The 16,726-nt window shown below is 25.1% G+C and overlaps 2 protein-coding genes across 2 annotated transcripts; both read right to left on the bottom strand.

Moving 5' to 3' along the window:
- Positions 1-377: 377 nt before the first annotated feature.
- On the bottom strand, positions 378-5,076 carry LOC113551436 (farnesol dehydrogenase-like). Its single transcript, XM_026953681.1, has 6 exons — positions 4,730-5,076; positions 3,918-4,086; positions 2,228-2,354; positions 1,687-1,819; positions 762-893; positions 378-443 (listed from the first exon to the last, which is right to left on the bottom strand). The coding sequence occupies exons 1-6, from the start codon at positions 4,859-4,861 to the stop codon at positions 378-380; spliced, it is 759 nt and encodes a 252-aa protein (XP_026809482.1). The 5' UTR covers positions 4,862-5,076.
- Positions 5,077-6,488: 1,412 nt separating this feature from the next.
- LOC113551435 (farnesol dehydrogenase-like) lies at positions 6,489-15,446 on the bottom strand. The gene is made up of 6 exons (XM_026953680.1): positions 15,219-15,446; positions 11,990-12,158; positions 9,152-9,278; positions 8,719-8,851; positions 8,515-8,646; positions 6,489-6,703 (listed from the first exon to the last, which is right to left on the bottom strand). The coding sequence occupies exons 1-6, from the start codon at positions 15,348-15,350 to the stop codon at positions 6,629-6,631; spliced, it is 768 nt and encodes a 255-aa protein (XP_026809481.1). The 5' UTR covers positions 15,351-15,446; the 3' UTR covers positions 6,489-6,628.
- Between the last annotated feature and the right edge of the window lie 1,280 nt (positions 15,447-16,726).

Raw genomic sequence — 16,726 nt, 5'->3', positions numbered from 1 at the left:
AATGCAGGAAAAAATTCGGGGAGGGTGTTTGAAAAAATATACATAAATATTAAATTTATTTTTTGTTCCTGATATTTCGGAGGGGGTTTAAACACCCCCCCCCCCTTCCTGCGTTCACGGCTGATACTATAATATATTGAAAGTATAATAGTTTAAGATTTATAATAATTATATAAAGGTAATAGGTAATGAAAGTTTTTTTTTATAGTAAGTACATAGATTACTAACCAGGTTTATTAAAACATAGACAAAATAGAATATATGCATACATAATATTATATAGGCATTTATTTTTAAATAGTGATTTACGTACTACTTGTATTGTACCTATATACCTTCTTAAAGTACAGATCATGTACATTAATCTCAATTGATATCTATACAAGATTCTTAACAAAAGCTAATGTATTCTCCATCGTTGGTCTTATGATGATTTCAGCGACCTGCACAGATTTAAATTTTAATATGAAAAAATGATTCATAAAATAAAAACAGGGAAATTCATATGAATAGAAAATTATAGTGTAAAAAAACTATAGTATAGTGTACAATTACATGACATAAAGAAATTTTAGGTAATACACACTGAAGGTTTAATATTTACCTTTCAAAAGTACATGAAAATGAATAACATCTTTTTGATGATTAGTTAATTGTAATGATTGTATAAGACATTGATGAACGAAAAATTTAGTATTATTTTATTATTTATATTTGTGCTAAACAATTTAAATATAGTTATATACTTATACACAACTTACGTTGACACGCTGAGGTGCACTCAATGCATACAAAATTGCTTCAGCAATGTCAATAGATTTCATCATATTCACTCCTTTTAAATGCCTTACCTCTTCAGTCATTTCGGTTTCCACTGCACCGGGGCTGATACTCTGAAATTTAAACGAGACATTTTGTAACCAAAATTATGTATTTTTTTTTTAACCTTATTCTTTATTTAGCAATCTATTACTGCCCCCCTTCGCCCCCCTAAATACGCTACTGGTTGTATGGTATATTTTTTTTTCATTTTGAATTTAAATAAAATATTTTGTATCATAAAAGTAATTTTAGCCTCTATTTATGCCTAAAGAAATAAAAAAAATAGTTGTAGGAATTTGTTATGATGTTGTAAGTTATTATTGGATGCGTAATTAATAACACCACAATTAAAATATTTTATATATTAAAGTTTTAGCATATTAGTATATCACAACGGCATAGATATTTAATATGTAATACATGTTTTAAGATAATACTAAAATAAATATCACATAGAAATTAAATTCATTTTAATAAACAATTACATTTATTATAAAAATCTAAGTTATTTCGAAATTCAAAACTTACCTATACTGTTTAAAAAGAAACAAAATCTAAAAATTTAAAATAATTAAACCCACCTAAATTTATAAATTTTATATACCTATATAACGATAAATAATATACAACAAATTAATGAACTAACGAATATAAATAAAAATAATTTCTATCCGATTAATATATAATATGCAGTTATTCATTTATTTTCATTGATATCGTTTATTAGTTTATTACATTACCACTGCATTGTGGACTGTAGTAACTAATAATAAAAGACAAATGGATAGATACACATACACAATAATAATGGAAATTTATTGATGTCACACACTTTATATATAATCATAAAAACTAATAAATTACCGTGACTCTAATTGGTAAATTTTTCATGCCCATTAATTCTCTTAAATTGTCTGTGATTGTAGTAATACTAAACTTCGTTGCACTATACATTGAAATATCTTTCATGTATGGAAATTGGTAATGACCTACAATACTAGAACATAATATTATACATATTGCTATATTAGTTATTATTAATAGCTTAGATATAAACTACAATAATATGAAACATTTTGCAAAATAAACAAATAAGTGATACATTGTATATATAACGATTATTATAAATTAGATTGCAGCACTCTCTATAAGCAATAGAGCTTGTGATATAATAATTTATAGCATGATCTGAGATCTGGAGTCATTTGATTAATTCAACAAATTTATTAGTACTTATACAATAAAAACATAATATAATTATAAATTCAATAAACGTGTACCTTTGACAAAATTATTGTATTATAGTAAATAAACATCTTTATACTTAAAAGTTGATTATAAAATTAATTGTTTGAATAGCAATTTTACAATATTATTAAATTTAGATTTTTAGCCTTTTAGGTACCTGTTAATATTTATTATGTGACCTTCTTTGATTTTAAATTCCTCCATAATTTTTATAACTTCTCTACTGCAAATGCTAAGACCTATGACATTTGTATCAAACATTTGTTTCCAATCATTTGTATTTCCTGCAAGTATGAATAATGTCAATATTTTAGCAAAATGAAAATTAATATTATTATATTAATATTGATTACACGTAACTAATATTTATCAACATTGTACTTAAATATGAAATTATAGGTTCTTAAGAATAAATTTAAGAATAATTTAAAATTACAATAATTTATAATTATTATCACTAATATTTACGTAAATGTTTCAAGGTTACTAACTCAATAATGTGATTTGTTATTAACGTAATGATGATTTATCGAAATGCGTTTTTTACTTTCTTGATTTTTAATCAAGTAATTGAAATGAAAAAAGTCTGAATTTTTAAAACTTTAAGAATTTTTGTTAAATAGGAAAATGATAAAAATGTAATTCAGTTGTAATGAGTAGGTGGATAATTAAGCTAGCTTTAACATAAAATCTTAATAAGAGAAATCTGATATCACACCTAAGCAGTATAACGATTTGAAATCACAAAAACGTCGGTGTGAACAATCCCAAAATTACTATTTTTTAAAATTTTCTCCAAAACTATTATAGCTAAAAAGTTAGTTAATAGTAGATACAAAATGTGAAATTAAATATTTTCAAAAAAAATTATTTAATTTTTCACAGTGTAAAAAATAGTTATTTTTTGCTAGATTTTCATTTAGCGTGGTAGATTACCGAAACTGGTGAGCGGATTTTGTTATTTGGGGACTTGTTAGATTCACATTTATATCTTTTATAGTTAATTCACTACAGAACTACAAAAAAAAAAAAAAATTTAAACACATTTTATTGGGTGTTTTTTTTTATGTTTTTCAGCTTTATAGTTTTGTAGTGAATTAACAATTGAAGATAAAGATCTGAAAATCTTCACTGCACTTCTCCTAGCCAATGTGAATCTAACAAGACCCCAAACAACAAAATCCGCTCTCCGGTTTCAGAGATCTATCTCACTAAATGAAAATGAAAATAAAATACATTATACATACATATTACAAATAATTAATAAATTTCTGAAAATTGAAAATCAAGAAAGTTTACTTGCCGATCTCTGACTTGGCAAGAGTTTTTAAATAAACATTTACGACAACTTAACGATTGATGATTGATAAATCATAATATTTATAGATATGCGTTAAGCTGTGGGATGGTTAAAAGTTTTAAATAATTAGATCTGAATACTAATAAATATAATATTTTTGGAACCTATCTGCATGTAGCAAGAATTTTATAAATGTGAATAATTTTGACATTTTCCTTTAATTTAATACAAAGAAAAAGATAGATTATAGGAAGCTAGGTTACCTGAAGAACTATGTTACTCTCTAACATATTACCTATTTAAATGCATAAGTCCTGTTTAATTCTTTAACTATAAATATAATATAAACATTTAATGTTAGTATAGAGAATTTATTCGTTGTTATTAAGTTATGAAAGGGAATAAATTATAAGTTTGATTTACTAACTATACAATAATAGATTGATATGTCTCTTGGTATATTCAAATTTAATTTTATTAAGTTTAATTATTAACAACAACATATCATATCAATTTGTAATTTAACTACTGAATTCGTTCAATTTACCTAGTATATTAGTTAACGTCATAATACCAGCATTGTTAATTAGTACATCAACAGATTTTAATGTTGTCTTTACCCAATTAAAAGCTTCCAAAATGTTTTCTTCTGAACACAAGTCAACTTTTACATAATAAAATTTACCAAGTTTTCCTCTTAAATCACTTTCTAACATCTGAAAAATAATTAAATACAATAATATACTTAGGTATTAATTCTGAAAATATATATGTTTAAAAAATATGTAGTCAAGTTTTTCAGACAACTAATAAATAAGCCAAAATCGGCCTAGTACAGACATCAAAATAGAGATTTTTAGATATGTTTTTGGAATGGGTACAACTTGTCTTTTTGATTAATTTTGTGACATCAATTTCACGTTATTGTACCTACGTCGATTTTTCCTAGCAATCGACGTACAATATACCTTACCATAGTAAACTCATTGTTTCATCGTTTTTAATCACACGGTTTTATGGATAATAAATAAAACGTAGAAAAACATTGAATCATAATATTATTTATGTTTTATTAAAAAACAAAATTTATCAATTTACTATGTCAAAGTAATTTATTATAACATTTATAACGACTATATTTTAACATTATAATTAAATATAAATAGTATATATACATTTCACAATATATTGGTTATAACGTCAAATATAGATTTTTTTTATTTTAAATAATATTAATTTTATCAAGAAAGATAAAAAAAATAATAATTGTGGGTAACTCTAAAAAATTCCATGTTAACGTCGGGTCAAGTTTATAACATTTTTATAAAATGTATCTAGAACATAAATAAACCAACTAACCTGAAGTTTAGGTTCTCTTCTAGCAAAACCAACAACAATCATTCCTTTTTCAACGAGTTGTCTACAAGTATCCTCTCCGATTCCAGAAGAAGCACCTGTTACTACAGCAACTTTCCCATTCCACTTCTCCATTTTCGTTTAAAAATTTCTTTTTAATATTACTTACGGTCGTTTGAACAACAACTGAAATCTCATTCTAAAGTCTCACTATCTTTATATGTGTACTGTGTAGGTAGGTGTGCGATAAAATATAGAAAGAAATATACTAATTAGATGCCATTTTTATTTACAATTTTCTCATACATGAAATCCGAAAATAAAAATAAAAATAAAATAAGCACCTGAGTTCTAATTATTATTGTGTTAAATGTTTAAGGTCGTGTAATATAATATATTTATAACATTTAATGTTTCAAATTGATTATAGAAATATAGTATTAAAGTTCAACTGTAACTCAGTTATACCATATACGAGTATTAGGTATCATACACTTATTAGTGTTGATGACGGACATTTAAAATAATTAATGATGACCTATGGGAATGACATTGTTAATGATTACAAAATAAAAATTATAATTTACAAAGGTATGCCATTATAATAATTGATATTTTTTTTTTATGTGTGTACTAGTGTGTATGTATATTATATGTTCAAGAGTTTTTCAAACATGTACATATATGGTCATATGGAATTACAAACTAGATATGATGACATTCTAAAATGAAGAAAAAAGTCTTGTAAAAAAGTTCGATGATAAAAGTCAGATAGTATTATTTTTTGAAACTATGTGATATACTGCAGTCTGCATTTCAGCAAGAGTAGTGGTGCAAGTAGCTAAGTTTGATTTGTATAATATAAATTATAAATATATAATACAAGTTACAGGTACTATATATTTAAAATTAATAAATATTTTAAAATTATTTAACTTAGTGTTTTCTAATTTTATTGTTTGGAAATTAAACAAATATGAAACTTAATTAGAATATTTTTTCAAATATATTACTTATTTTATTTCTACAAGATTAAAAATTATGTGTTTATTTAATTTTGGTCCACTAACAAATTTTAAATTTTTATATGGCTTTTGAATAAAAAAAGTTTAAAGACCTCTGTTCAAGATTTTTTAGGTAGCGGAAGTGAACTTTGAAAAAAAAACAATGTTTATGAATTGTATATTGTAGCTTCTATTTTTTTATAGTTAACTTTATTGATGCCAAAAATATAGAGCAGGGTTTAAATATCATAAAATATTATTACTATTATTAGTTATAAGTTTAATACTAAATAATAAATATCAATAAAATAAATTATACTTTTTCATTTAGGTATATAATATATTTATGAATAATTAAAAATTACAACATTACTACATTTTTACTTTAGGCTATTTTTAAAAAGAATAGTTAAAGTAATAAATTGAGGAATTAAAATAATTTTCATAGAAATAATAGTATAATTTTTTTTTTCAATGAATAAATTTCTTTGTGTGAATTAAAAAAAAACTATTTTATTTTTACTTACCTTACCTTTGGGGGCTTAACCTATTATAAAAAAAAAAAATCGTATCATCATAGGATATACATAAAAAAAAAAATACAAATAAAAACACCAAAAGAAAGAATATAAAAATATTCAATACATTTCTATAATAATAAAATAATATATTATAATAAACTGAAGGCTATTTATTAATATTTTGTTTTTGTATATAAGTATTTAAATTTTGTCAAAACTATGTAAAGGTAAAAATGAATTTTGTATCAGCTATATAATAAATATTATCTATAATATGATATACATGGATATATCATAATAAATATTTATTTTTAAACAGTGAAATATAAACTTCTATTATTTATACATGAAGTTTGAATTACAGATATATATTAATCCTAAAGTATATCTACAAGTTTTTTCGTAAAAGATAACGTATTCTCGCTTGTTGGTCTTATGATGATTTCGGAAACCTGTAAAAATTAAAACTTATAAGTACACAAATACGTTTAAAATCATATACTAAATAGTAATAGGTATATTAAAAGCAACAATCTATCAGTACCGAATATGGATAGTATTTGGCAAGCCCGGTTTAAGGGAGGCAGAGGAGCACGTTCCCGGGGCCCATGTTTGTAGAGGGCCCACAATATTATCGGTTTAAAATAACATTAATCTTTGTTGGAGAGTTTTGCTCCCAAATAAGTAATGCACTTATGCATACAAAGATAAAAATAAAATAAAAATCATAAAAAAAAATCTTGATGGTGACAATAAAGCTTATACTATACTTATTGATAATGATAAATTTCAAGTTTAAAACATCATGTAATAATAATTGATAACTTTTGTTCAGAACTGGACAAAAGAATAAATGCATATATATTGTAGTAGATGAACATTTTTTATTCTTAACTAGACTATACATGTTAAGTCTACTAATGATATTGAGGAAAGTATTAATAAATTCATTAATGTATATGGAAATCATGAAGATTATAAAATAAAATATGAAATAAACATTTGAGGGAAATGATGTTGGTAACTACTCAAGATATTTGAATGGATAATCGATGTAATATTAGTAATATTTTCCCTAACATTTATATTGCTTTAGGATTATATCTTACCATTCCTGTTGCTAATTGTACTCCAGAAAGAGTATATTCGAAGCTGGCCAGAATTAAAAATAAAAATAGATTTTTACAAATTCAAGATAATTTGTCATCATTAATACTCGTAATTTTATTCACAGAAAATGATGTTCTGCAAAATTTAAGCTTTAATAAAACTTCAGAAGCATTCGCTACACATAAATCAAGTAAATTTTACATGAAATACTTTATTTTATTTGTAGATATATACCTATTAAAATAAAAAATAATAGGTTTTTAATATTTTTATCCTCGTTATGACACTTAAATAAAAAGATTTTAACTTGTTTTATTATGTACTTTTATAATTTTGAAGAATTGTTTTCATTGATGAGGGCCCACAATCATATATTGGCCTCTAGGCCCCTGAAGGCTTAATCCGGACTTGGAATTTGGGAGTTTCTGAGGAAATAATGCCTGCATGTGATGATTGAAATCATCGTCGGAGTAGGGAAGAAAATCGTACAAATTTCGGAAATAGGCCATACAAATTCCGTACTAAATTTTGAAACCGAAAATAAAAATATTAAGTATAAATGGTGTTAAGGTGACATTATTTATAAAAGCACTTAAAAATTAATAAGTTACACACGCTGACACGCAGGTAACTACAGGTCACGTGTGTTAGTGGTAACTTTTATGTATTCTAAACATAGTATTGTAGTAGGTATCTATAACCTCTAGGCGAGAGATGGAGCAAGCCATCGGTTGACAGGTACGGGTTGAAGATGTTACGGATATCATTCTAGGGCTGGAGTAAGAGTTCCTCTCGGACGATATGACAAGTAGGCGACGGATCGAGGTGTCGGCGGAAAGATTGAGGCTAGTGCTTGGCAGGATGGTGGAGAACGATACTCGGGCAGAATGAGGTTGCAGAGCGTGCCAGGCAAATAAGAAGACGGGTAGATTAATTATGGTTTATTTTGTGGGCCGAAGGCCAGCTTTCCAGGGTGGTTAGAGGCCCCCATCTATGTATATATATATTAATTGTTGGTGAATAAACGATACGGGACCGGGTGGCAGTATTGTAGTAAACAGTTCCCACCCGTTCCTTGTTTTTTTTTGGCGGAAAAATAAATAGGTATCTATAACCTATAATAATGCGCATGCTTAAAAATGTTTTAACTTACGTTAACACGCTGTGGTGCACTCAACGCATACATAATAGCTTCAGCAATGTCAATAGATTTCAACATTTTCACGCCTTCCATTTTACTAAAATCTTCAGTCATTTCGGTTTCTACTGCACCCGGACTAATACTCTAAAATTTAATAACATATATATTAATATCGATTTATAAAGACTGTAATAAATTTAATAACTAATGAATTACCGTGACTCTTATAGGTAAATTTTTCATGCCCGTCAGTTCTCTTAAATACTCTGTAATTGTAGTGATACTATGTTTTGTAGCGCCATAAATTGAAATATCTTTCAAGAGTGGAAATGTGTAATGACCTGCGACACTACAACATAAGTTATTTTTATTAGGTTAATACATAAGAAATAGCTTATTGTTATGAGTTTAGAAATACATTAAAATTTATATTATAGACTGATATTTTGAATTATTCCATTAATATTCGACAATAGCCTGCAATAAGTATATGTCCAATTAAACTATAATAACTAATAACATCTAAACTAGTACCATATAGTCCATATTACAATGTATTTGTCTTTCTTTATAATTTTAAAGTTTACTATAAAAATAAAATATTTTTACTTTATAACGCTTTTATTGAATGTATTAAAAAGTTAATCACCTGTTAATATTTATTATGTGACCTTCTTTGATTTGTATTTCCTCCATGATTTTTATGGCCTCTCTGCTGCAAATACTAGCACCTATGACATTAGTGTCAAACATTTGTTTCCAATCATTCGTGTTTCCTGCAAGTTTTATAAAGGTAACAGTAAGTTTTTATACTAGCATTACAATTATTGATAATATTATTTTATTGATATAGGTAATGTACAAACTCATCGGGATTGATAAATTAGGTTCCGGAAAATAATGATAGTACGTTAAATATAAAGTACCTAGTACCTACCTACTTAATCATATTAATGATATAGATATTGTATAAATGGAATTAATTAAAATGTATGTGGTTTTTATAATAATAAATAATAAATAAATAATACGTAGGTATATGGTATAAATAATTAAAAATTATGTAATGTTTGATTGTCTATCGATGCATAGACTTAATTGGTGTCCAGGCGGTTTACCACTATTATACATGTATATATGCTCCCGGACCGAACAGATACATCATTCTATGCAATATAACGTAGACAATTATTGTAACAGAATTATTTAAAAGTAAATTATATAAATATAAAATATTAAAGTTTTATATTTTTAATATTTTAGATTTAGCTGCGCTAATAGTTTATACCGGGACCCATCTTACCTACTACCTTTTTATACTGGCGGGACTCTTCAACTTATCGCTTTCAAAACGAACACAAATTATCACGGACCCAATTTACTTAATCCTAAATTTGGGAGTTTCCCGAGTGCGTCCGAAATTACTTTTTTTTAGTGTTCCGAGTGCGTCTCAAAAGAAGAAGGTCATATTTTTGTGGGTGGACCACAAGGAGCCAAGGAGGTGAACTGGCTTACACCCTAAAAGTATTTTGTGATTCTTATTCATGACCCATCGTTTCCAGTATATCACAATCATAGCTGTAAAAATTAAGTAGGTACTTTAACATATTATAGTTGTAGATTTGAACCATAATATTCGATCGTCAAACCTGTATCTTAAATAAGTACCTATAGCTGTGGACCGAGGACGCACTTGGGCTATTCAGTATAATTTGTCCATAAGACTGCGGACGCACTCGGGCTATAAAAAAGGTATACAAATTAAAAACGGGACGCACTCGGAATATCCTCCTAAATCCATGTGTACTTGATAACTATTTCTGAAGATTGTATTTAAATATGATATTACCTCTATATATATATAACTAATTTACTAAATTTAAAAATTATTAATTATTATGAATTAAATTTAATTCATAACTTGATTTTGTTTTAGTCAAAATATTATAAGGGTGGCATAAATAATATTTGTATCTTTAACTTGATAATAGGTTAAATTACTCTTAAATTAAAAATATTAGAATAAAATAGATTATACAGGATTTAAAATATGTATTTAGCATTAGACTAATGCCATTAGTTAAATTGAATAAGTATACTTATTTTTATACATATGCAAGCTTAATAAGTTCACAATTTTAATAATATGTACTTAGATGATAAAAAAAAATATTTAAATGTAACTATACAATATTATCATGAATATAATTAGTATATATGTATGTAAATTAATAACTCATGTTTCATAGGTTTATATAAGTGCAATGGTACATTAATACATGAGTATAAAATATGTACAGTGAACGAAAAATACCAGCAATTTTATCAAATACATTATTAATTTAATGCATATATATTGTTGACTTTATAAAAATAAAATTATTTTAACAAAATGCTTACTATTGATCTTAACTAAAATAAACTTAGTTTAATAATATTAAATAATTGAATCAACAGAATATTTAAGATTTAAAAAAAATAAGTATTATCAATTTAATAAACAATCAACTAGGTTTTTCACAGCAAATAGTTAGAAAATTTTAATTGAATATTTTATTATGTCTCAACAAAAAACTTTTTCATGCAGTTATAATCTTTTAAATGTTAAAATGGTAGTTTTTTTTAACGTTTAACAGTGACCTGCATTATTTGAAACACAGAGTCGACGTTTTGAACATAGCTAGGTATATTTTGTAACGTTAATACACTTGTCTTAACAATATGGTCATTGGTTTTATAATAAACAGATAAGCTATTTTATAATTAATAATGGTAGCGACTTATTGCATTTGAATACAGTAATATATTTTAACGGCTAATTGTAATTAGCCGCTGCCAGTCTGCCACAACCTACATATATGTATATTAACTATACCTTATATACCAATTTATTATAAAATCATTGGTGTAGACAACATATGATGCGTTCTTTGATTTACCTAACCTATTTCGTTCATTCACGTTACCTTATAGTGTGTTATAATTAAGTATTTTATTACATTAAGAAAATCGGCAAGATATAACTCAGTACTACACTGCTAAATGATAGGGTATAACTATAATACTTATACGATTTGGTCGATTTTCAATCCGTTTTAATATTTTTTTAAAGTGTTTTAAAAAACATAATACAATTATAGGTTATCTTGAAATTTTAAAAAACTAAATTACATACAATTTTTTAAAATACGGATTTTTAAAAAAAAAATGTAATTCATTTAATTCAATTATAATTTTTTGACTAATTATCTACTGTGAAAAAATTGCATTAAAATGTTCTATTGATTTTCCACGGAGATATAAAAGATAATACGAAACTTATAATACGTTCTTTACATTTTTATATAACATTTTTTACGTATTATTATACATATTATATTATACATTATACTTCATATTACAGTTAATAATAATTGTATTATAGTAAAATTTTAGGAATTATGTAAATGTCTTACATATTATAAATTAATAAATTAATTCAATTTACCCAATAAATCACTATGCTTCCAGACACCTGCATTATTAACAAGTACATCGACAGATTTTAATGTTGTCTTTACCCAGTTAAATGCTTCCAAAATGTTTTCTTCTGAACACAAGTCAACTTTAAGGTAATAAAATTTGCCTAGTTTTCCTTTTAAATCCTTTTCTAACACCTGAAAAAAATATATTGGATTAGATAGTGATTTTAGATATGTACCTACTTAATAGATCTAAAAAATTATAAATTTAAAATTTCGTAGAAATCACTCTGACTGTTAATTACTTGTTATTGAATAAATACTAATTACTGTTTTTAGTAAATTACTGTAATTAAAAAAATATTAAATTTGAATTCTGCAAAAAAGAAAGATATATTATTGAATATGAAAAACGACTCTAAGTGAAGATGATCTTTCAGTCATATTTCCAAGTGATATTTTACCATACTACATTATCAGAAATCAACCAATTAATAAATATAATTTAAACATTTATATTACAAATAGTCTTGAGCGCAATTTGAGGGGGGATCGGGGAGAGCTAAGCCTCCAAAATGATTTGTATATAATATATATTATCTTCTTCCACCTTTATATATCTCAGAAAGCATACACACAGTACATACTTGCAGATTATATTTTATTATTATTATTATTATTCAATAATATGTTTAGGTTAAACTTATTTTTATCAAGAATAAACCATGTAAATGGTTTAATAATAATTACAATAACATCACATATAATATTATTATAGCTATCATTAACTTACATAAGTACCAGTATACATACCCATTAGTCATTACCCACGTGGTGCAAAATAGTTTGAATAAAATCATGACATAATGGTATACGAATTAATAGCTTAAAATTAATCTAAACCATTTGAAAATTTTTCTCGAGTATAGTAAATCGTAATATAATTAGTAATGATATAATATGTCATATCAAATATTCAAGTTTTGAGAATAACTAACAGATTAGAAGCGGAGTAATCAATGCATTGATTTTACAATAATGTGATGTATGTTTTATTTTTACCAAATTCTAGGTTTTGATAAAATTAATTTTGTTTTTGATGTAACTTAAAAAAAATATTTATAGAATTTTCACAAAATTGTTGAACGAGTTTTTCTATATCTAATAAAATGTTCAAAATATTTTGTCTTATTTTTAGAAATTTGACATTTTCTATTTTTTTTTTTTTTATGTGTAAAATGTAAATATTTAAAAAAAAATATTTGTTGGTTAAAAATACTTGAAAATGTAATGCAACATTCCTCATAAGTTTGTTTATTTACCAATTAAATAAGACGAATTTATAGTCACAATTTATTTTTATAAACATGTTAAATTCAAATGTTGACAAAATTCGTTATAAATCACGAAAATTATCATATTGTTTTACTCTTGGATATTTTTAAAACATACAAATTGTTGTAGCTAAGACTTGGAATTTTAATACAAAATTCCTCATTAGTAGTTCATACTAAAACTGAAATATGTAAAAGTATTATTATTTTTATAGACATTTTAAGTTCAAATTTGGATGAAATTAAAAATTAAACTATGATAACAATGATATATATTCATTGTTTTGTTATAGTTACAAAAATATAATTCGTATATAGAGATGTAAGGCTTTAGGTATTAGGTGTAAAATTATATTATTATTACTATTACTTTTATAAACATAATGATATAATTCAATTTTATTGCAAAAATTAATTCAACCTACCTAGGTACAGCAATATCAAAAAACATCACATGAAATATATTATTTTGACTGATAGATCGTTTCCGCTTATTAGTCATCAATCGTTTTTTTTTTTTAAATGAATTCAAATTTAACACATCCATCACAGTGACTCACTTACTGTTTACATACCGTACTGTAGAGTGATACTCACGTATACCCGCCTTTTTTGTAAATTTAATATAAAATCGGCATTTTACATTTAATTACTCGATTTTACAGATATTTAAATTAAGAATTTTTATATGCAAACGTAAATAAAATATACGTATAGTATGGTGAATACTGTTTAATAAGTATGATTGAATATTTTTTATACTTTTATAAAAAATCTTATGAGAAATTTATTTTTTTAAGAAAAACATTTTTAAGCCTTGCCTATTAGAATTGTAAATTTCATAAATTTTTAACTACAAAAATATTATTGATCAAATTTTTGTGATCTTAATGAATATTGTTTGAACATTTGAACTTAAGACGCTGATGAAAATAATTGAGACAGTATATATATAAATGTTTTTTAAAAACAGCAAGAATTACTTCAACAACTTATTAAGAACAATAAGAACCTGTATTGAATTTTTAAGTTATTTCACTCAAAAAAAAAAAATAATTTTATCATAAATAAATATCCATAAAAACCAAATATTTTTTAATATATGAGTAATTTGTAGAAAATGCAAATTTAAATATTTTATGAAAAATTATAGTCTAAAGTTTGGTATTCATTTTTGAATAACAGCAAAAATCAAATTTAACTGCGGAACTGGTTTTACATAAAAATGTTCGCTTTTTCTTGATTTTTAATTTTGTTTTCATTATAATATATACCACTCAAAGCATGGCCGTATTTTATGTATTATTTAAGTAGTAAACTAGTATCCGGTAGGTGTATGTGTTAAGTGTTATGATACATACGATGAAAAAAATAGTGAAGGAAATGTGGCTCATGGTTGCATTCACAGTACAACTGCCATGGTCAGGCCCACACAAAATAATTACACATTCAACTCACGCATGTTACGCAAGTAAATAATTAATTTCAATAAAAAGCCCTCTCTTTTATTGTAGAATGACAATAGGAAATAATCGAATGTACAAAATAAAAAAACACGTCTATGTGAAATGTTCAGTAATTTTGCGAAACCGATTGGATGGATCACAATTATATTATACGATTAGAAGATTAAACTTATAAATATACTAAAACCTGTTTCAGTAAAAAATTAAATTTTTTTATGGGTTAGCTGGTAGATTAACTGTCTAATAGTGGGTTGCCATATCGAATAGGTTGGGAAACACTGATCTACAGTTTATCTTTCTACTCGGATGTGAAATGAAACACGTCAACAGTCGACCTATATTATTACAGAATTACCTTTATTGATTCATAAATATAAATTAAATATTTATTAAGTAGGTATATGAAATTTGATTTAAGAACTTAACGATTTAATTTGATTTATTATACAGTGTACCTGAAGTTTATCTTCTCTTCTAGCAAAACCAACAACAATCATTCCTTTTTCAACCAGTTGTTTGCAAGTCTCCTCTCCGATCCCAGAAGAAGCGCCTGTTACTATAGCAACTTTTCCATTCCACTTTTCCATGTTCGTTTTTGTTAAAAATCTGGTTATTAGTTATAAGAACCACACGATCAGAGCTTATCGGTGTCTAAATAACAACTGAACAACTGTATGTATATTGCAGAGGTAGGTTGGTACTTATAAAAGAACATATAGAAGGGAATAATGTGTTACATTCTAAATTATAGTTAGTTGTAATAACAATAATTTTCAAGTATATGTTTGACGTTGCATTAGGTATAAGCTATTTATAAAATTTAATGATCAATTGAAATATTGATCAAATATGAAACCAAATAAACGGATTCACCTTGATTATGTATTATATTTTATTTTCACAGTATCCTTAGTATCATAATTAACTAAAATATAATTTTTAGATATTTATTCAAAAAAAAAAAAGAAATCAAATGGGATACACAATCAAATATTTTAGCATTATAAAGACTAGCTTCGGTCAACCATTATTATGCACACGATTGAAGAAAATATTGTAATTGTTATCGTGCATATGAAAACATTTAAATAATTCGTATATTTACAAAAATGAACGTGAACTCAGTATAACCTAATACATTTTAGTTTTAAACATATCAGATATTTTAAAAATTAAAAGGGGAATGATACAGTAATTACGCATAGTCGCAATTATTGCATCTTAAGTCAACCCTCCAATTTCTAAATTTTTTCCAATTTTTAACTTGGCTCTATTTATTAGTTAATATATTCTATTATTAATTCTCATAATTTGGAAGTTTATTAGATTACTAAGTGTACTGTTACATTAGGTCAGACAATTAGATGCTTGAGTTAATAGAATAAATTGTTAAAATGTATTAATTTTACGAGAGATCCTAGAAGGAGAAGCATATACCGCCCATCAAACGACGTACGTAGCTGTGATTTTGTGACTATACAGTTTACAAATTTATCGCTACGCCCAGAATATAAAATTACGTTTTCTTATCTCCATTGTTGTTTACTTATCATCTACGTAATAAAAAGTATTATATGCCTATGAAAAATTTGAAAATATCCGTGAATGTAGATAACCTGTAGCTAGATATGTCTTATTTTATTTCTAATGAAAAAAAATTGTTATAAAAATGCTTTAAGAGATATTGTGAATTAGATGACTTTAGAAACAAGCTGTAAATATTACAATTGTATAATTCGTGTGTGTTTGTGATAAGAAGTATATACCTATGTAAACAGTTATTAGTACAGCCCTGGTGTATTTACTTATAAATATTTATAATGTTTATAAAAGAAGCCAACAGTTACATTTAAACATTTAAGGTTTATTATTGAGAGTAATTATTTGTTTGAAGTTTCTAAAAAATGTAATCCAAAATGATTTATAATAATATATATTTTTTTTTATGTAAAACAGATCGAAT

The sequence above is a fragment of the Rhopalosiphum maidis genome, chromosome 2 (genome assembly GCF_003676215.2).
Source record: "Rhopalosiphum maidis isolate BTI-1 chromosome 2, ASM367621v3, whole genome shotgun sequence".
NCBI lineage: Eukaryota > Metazoa > Arthropoda > Insecta > Hemiptera > Aphididae > Rhopalosiphum > Rhopalosiphum maidis.
Note: the sequence above shows the minus strand (reverse complement) of the source record. Positions and strands in the feature narration are given on the sequence as shown.